At 41.7% G+C, this 5,815-nt stretch overlaps 1 protein-coding gene across 1 annotated transcript in view; it reads right to left on the bottom strand.

The window, feature by feature from the left end:
* TAF7L (TATA-box binding protein associated factor 7 like) overlaps nt 1-5,815 on the bottom strand; it is a 24,215-nt gene that overhangs the window by 17,519 nt on the left and 881 nt on the right. The window contains exons 2-3 of the mRNA XM_023732389.1: nt 3,049-3,116; nt 2,245-2,323 (exon numbers count right to left, since the gene is read on the bottom strand). Of these exons, the coding sequence (XP_023588157.1) occupies nt 2,245-2,323; nt 3,049-3,116 (147 nt within the window). The remainder of the gene's footprint in view (nt 1-2,244; nt 2,324-3,048; nt 3,117-5,815) is intronic.

Below are 5,815 nucleotides of genomic sequence, written 5' to 3'. Positions count from 1 at the left end.
ACAAGGCTAGCATTAATCCAAAAAACACAAAATAATAAATGCTGGAGAGGTTGTGGAGAGACTGGAACACTTATACACTGTTGGTGGGAATGTAACATGGTACAACCACTTTGGAAATCGATTTGGCGCTTCCTTAAGAAGCTAGAAATAGAAGTACCATACGATCCAGCTTTCCGCTACTTGGAATATATCCTAGAGAAATAAGCGCCGTCACACGAATAGATACATGCACACCCATGTTCACTGCAGCATTGTCACAATAGCAAAAAGATGGAAACAACCTAGGTGCCCACCAACGGATGAATGGATAAACAAATTATGGTATATCCACACAATGGAATACTATGCAACGATAAAGAACAACCATGAAGCCGTGAAACATAACATGGAGGAAGCCAGAGGGCATTATGCTGAGTGAATTTAGTCAGTCACAGAAGGACAAATATTGTTTAAGACCAGTACTATAAGAACTCAAGAAAAGGTTTAAACACAGAAGAAAACATTCTTTGATGGTTATGGGGGTGGGGAGGGAAGGTGAGGGTTATTTACTAACTAGATAGCAGGTAAGAATTATCTTAGGTGAAGGGAAGGACAGCACACACTACAGGGGAAGTCAGCAAAACTGGACTAAACCAAAGCTAAAAAGTTTCCTGAATACAATCAAACACTTTGAGGGACAGTGTAGCAGGGGTAGGGGTCTGGGGACCATGATTTCAGGGGACATCTAGGTCAACTGGCATAGCAAAGCTTATTAAGAAAATGTTCTGCATCCTACTTTGGTGAGTGGCTTCTGGGGTCTTAAAACCTTGCAAGTGGCCATCTAAGATACTTCAATTGGTCCCAACCACCTGGAGTAAAGGAGAATGAAGAACAGCAAAGACACAAGGAAAGTATTAGCCCAAGAGACAGAAAGGGCCATATAAACTAGAGACTTCATCAGCCTGAGACCAGAATTAGATGGTGCCCGGCTACCACCAATGACCACTCTGACAGGGAACACAACAGAGAGTCCTGGACGGAGCAGGAGAAAGGTGGGGTGCAGAACTCAAATTCTAGTAAGAAAGCCAGACTTAATGGTCTGACTGAGACTGGAGGAACCCCGGAAAGCATGGCCCCTGGATTCTCTATCAGCCCAGAACGAAAACAATTTCTGAGGCCAACTCTTCAGACAGTGATTGGACTGGACTGTGGGACATAAAGTGAGCCTCGTGAGGAATGTGCCTCTTAGCTCAAGTAGATACAAGAGACTAACTGGGCAGCTTCTGTCCAGAGGTGAGATGGGAAGGCAGAGAGGGTTAGGAGCTGCTTGAATGGACATGGGGAATCAGGGGTGGAAAGGAGGAGTGTGCTGTCACAGTATGGGGAGAGCAATTAGTCATATAACAATGTATGTATAAATTTTTGTATGTGAAAAATTAAAAAAATTTAAAAAAATCAAAAGACGCATTGCATTGGACAAATCTGCTGCAAAAGTGATAAAAAGTGAAGATGTCATTTTAAGGACTAAGGTGCGCCTCACCTAAACCATGGTGTTTTGGATCACCTCTTGTGCACGTGAAAGCTGGGCAATGAATAAGGAAGATCAAAGAAGAATCGGTGCCTTTGAATTATGGTGTTAGCGGAGAATACTGAATATACCATGGACTGCCAAAAGAACAAACAAATCTGTCTTGGAAGAAGTACAGCCATAATGCTCCTCAGAAGGAAGGACGACGAGACTTCGTCTCACACAGTTTAGATGTGTTATCAGGAGGGATCAGTCCCTGGAGAAGGACATCATGCTTGGTAAAATAGAGGGTCAGCAAAAAAGAGGAAGACCCTTAAGGAGATGGATTGACACAGTGGCTGCCAGCATTGGGCTCAAACATAACAACGATTGTGTGGATGTTGCAGGACCAGGCAATGTTTCATTCTGTTGTGCATGAGTTGGAAATGACTTGATGGCACCTAACAACAACACAATACATAGCAGGAGACCAGTATGAAAATCCCTCAGTCGACCCCCTACTTCTTCCTTACAGACGCTATGATAATTACTCACCTTCAATTTGCATAATTCTTACATCCTTTCATCTTAAGTAAAGAGGTAAGAGTAATTTAGGTCTCTCAACCATGAGCCCTTAAAAGCAGAGATCATATTCTCTTCTTTTTCACATTCTTAGCACCTAGTATAGTGCCTGGCACACAGGGAGTCCCTTAATAAATTATTGTTGAACGTATGGTGAATTAATATTAACTACTTACGATATAAGTCAATTTTTAGTTTATCCTTCATGGTGATGCTTCCAGAACGTACTATCTTCCTGACAGTAGAAGCATATTCCTAAAAAGGAGGCAAATAAAATGAGAAGGATGTATTACCTGCTTGGCAGGTAACAGAATAGATATGTCAGAGAAAGCCCTCCCTTAAATTAAACCTTAAACCTGAGTCTAATCCCACTGTTGTCTTTTAGTATCTACAGCTAATGGCTTCTCCAGGCTCTACATTCCTGCCTCTCATTGCTGCCCTTCAGTTGTAGCTGCTAAGGAAAGGTGTAGCTGCAGTGTACCGGGTGTACTGATTAATCCTAACTGAGGAAACACGTTTCTGAACACCATTACTAATATAGCTTTCTTAGATTAATGCTTGAATATAGGCATCAGTGGGTGAAGTGACCCTAACAAAACATTGAGGTGAGCTTCAAAAGCTGTGCATGTTGATGAATTTGCAGGAGACACAGTGCTGGTCCCTCTCACTGCCACTTTTGAGGTGATAGAAAGGATTCTGGAAGAGTCTTATCTTGGTTGTCCAGTGATAAGTGACTGAATTCATCGTTGTCACAGTTATTTGCCAAGGAGTCAAGCCACAAGACAGGTGGTATGTACAGGACAAAAGAAGTGCTGCTAAAAGAGTACGCACTAGGATAGGACTACTTAATAGACCATGATTCCTCGGAAACAAATGTTCTGTGTTTGATAGCCTACCTTAAATAGAAATGTTACAGAATCCAAGCAGAACTAATATTTATGCGCTGAAAATATTTAGTTGGAGACTCAAGGGTTTCTTACCGGAGGCAGACGCAATATAAACTGGTTCTCAACTTCGATAGGCGGTTCATTCTGGCTTTTACTCATTTCTTGATTTTGAGTTCATGAAAACAAAAACAAAAGCAACTGAAAGTCACTAAAAACTTCTCTTGCTCCCTCTGCTGACCACTGCTGGTGAAAACCAAACCCGCTGCCATCGAGCAGATTCGACTCATAGCGTCCCTATAGGACAGAGCAGAACTGCTCCAAGGGGTTTCCAAGCCTGTAAATCTTTACGGAAGCAGACTGCCACATCTTTATCCCACCGAGCGGCTGGTGGGTTCTAACCGCCGACAACTGTGCCACCAAGGCTCCTTCCACTGTTAGTAGTACTAGTTAAATTATACAAGACCCTGCCCAGTATCCTTACTGGAATTATCTCTGTACAGATCGTATACATCTTATTTGACATAACTTGATTATTCCTAAAAGTCACCTTGTCTCCCCTCCAACACGTGAAGATTTTTCCAAAGTTAATCCAAGTTACATGATAATAATTCTTTTTGCATTCAATCATGTATATCAAATGAAGTAAGAGCTGTCATGAAACATGATTTAGTTTTCTTAATGATATCTTAGACTCTCAGATAAAGGACTACAATTCAACACAAGGGGTGGCTACTTAAGCAAACTACATGGCCTCCGCAGGGATGAATGCTAACCAAAGACAGAAATCACTTGCAGAAATGTTCTGTCCTGATTTGAAGCAAACAAGAGCTTAATTTTCAATATTTCAGTCACGGTAATGGATTGGCAGGAATTAAGCAGTCCATGGGTGAGCCAGCATCAAGAACTCTAAGCTACCTTGGGGAAAAGTTTGGAGTCCAGTTCTTATGGTTAGACTATCTATTTGAATACACATAACTTCATGCAACAGACTTCATTTATTCTTGAAGGGGTGATATAAACAGAAATTAAAATCTGATTTGATTTATTCATTACTAACATTTACTGCACGCATTCTATGTGCCAGGCACTATGTTGCCTGTGTTAGGTCTATTATTTCATTCAATCCTCACAACCACCACTTATTTTTAAATACCCCTAAAAGCTATGTAAAGGAATCTTAAAATAGATCTTTATATATATATATATATTTTTAAAAAGCCTTCTCTAAATTGAATCATCTTCTCCAACTTAATCTTTATATTTAAATCTTATTTTCTATCTATGTGGGATGTATCTGTAGTGTCTTGCATTTTGGACTTTAGGGTCCACACCTCTTCAGATGAAGATTTTTCTCAAAGGTGGAAAGAAAGAAACGTACATATATGAAATCTGACAAAGTTTTCTTAGGACACAATGCTACACACCAAATTACGAGATCTTATACCTTAAGTTAGATTAAAAGTTCCAGTTAATGCACAGTTCCTAATACTCTGCAAACGATTAACTGGGCTCTGAGGCTTGAGGTCTGAACTTGAATCTCACTTAAAACCACCAAAGCCTTTCTTTCTTTTTTTTTTAAAACACATTCAAGTGGGTCTGGGACCACATTAGGGTGAAATTATTCACCAGTTATAATTTCAGTCCCTTGGTATGGCTTCAGAAACTTTCAGAAGGGCACAGAAGGTACAGAGAGGTCAGTAGTTTGCAGTAGCCTTTTCCCACGGAAAAAGCAGACACTCAGGACGAGAGAAAGGAGAATCACAAACACATTGTTTGTGACAGTCATTTTTTTCCTCTTTGCTTCATAGTTATATAAATACCTACATACAATTATATAGAAATATAAAAACCAAATACAAATGTAAGAAAAAAATTAATTAAAATAAGTAAAATAGAAACCCTGGGGCTGGGCACATTGCCTAAAGGAACAAAGAGAATCAGACACTTAAGGCTGGGAGCTGAAACACGGATTTATTTGAAGAACTAGATGCTAAGCAAAACTTTATCAGTTCAGTAGGAACTTTCAGATTTCTCAGCAGAACTAAGACTAGGGCATTTTGTTCATTTCAATGCCTTTTTGGCAATTCCTCTCTTATGAAAGAAAGAATTAAGAAATGAAACTATTTCATAGTAGCTGCTTGTATACCTCCTTAATAAAAGGTCTGGTGGGCGAGCAGGTGGACAGCCCTGGTTGAAATGAGTTTTATTTCTTTTTTAAACGTGTTACCTGCCTTTACCCAAAGACTGGTTGTATCGGACTTGCTTTACAGAAAAGGCATCAACTTTTTTCCAGCAAGCATTTTTTGACCCCTAGTTAAATTAGCAGGACCGCCCTCCTCATTTGCCCCCAGCTCCATCACTCTTCAGCCGAATTATACTAATGAACTGGAGGGTGCTCAGCAGCCTGCTCCAGGCAGCGCAAATCTAAGTCTCTATATTCTCAAGTTCACAGCCCCTGGCTGCGGTTTGAAGGAAATTAACTACTCCATTCTTTCCCTGGGGCACTAAACTTTCAAGGCAAGAGTCCAGCTCCTAGGCTTTGATCTTATTTCCCTTGAAATCCTCCCGAAGGGCCAAAAGACCCTGGCCTTTGTGCACTGCCTCCTAGGCGGTCTGGAGAGAGAAGCGCAGCTCGCTAGCCAGCCACCCAACGCGGCCCGGGTCCCCAGATCCCGCCGGACCTACTGACTCACCCGCTGCTCCGCTAACTCGCGCCAGGTTTGGAAAGGGGGTGCGGACCGGAGCCCGCTTCTCTGCCCGGTAGGTTCTTGGAAAGGAGTGACTGAGGTCAGCGGCGAGGGAGCGAAGCGCGAACTACGAGCGGACTGCACTGGGCGACAGGTAAGAGCCGCGGCGCTCG

Source organism: Trichechus manatus, unplaced genomic scaffold (genome assembly GCF_000243295.1).
Source record: "Trichechus manatus latirostris isolate Lorelei unplaced genomic scaffold, TriManLat1.0 scaffold00051, whole genome shotgun sequence".
Taxonomy (NCBI): domain Eukaryota; kingdom Metazoa; phylum Chordata; class Mammalia; order Sirenia; family Trichechidae; genus Trichechus; species Trichechus manatus.
The sequence above is the reverse complement of the archived record's forward strand: the minus strand, read 5'-3'. Positions and strand labels throughout refer to the sequence as shown.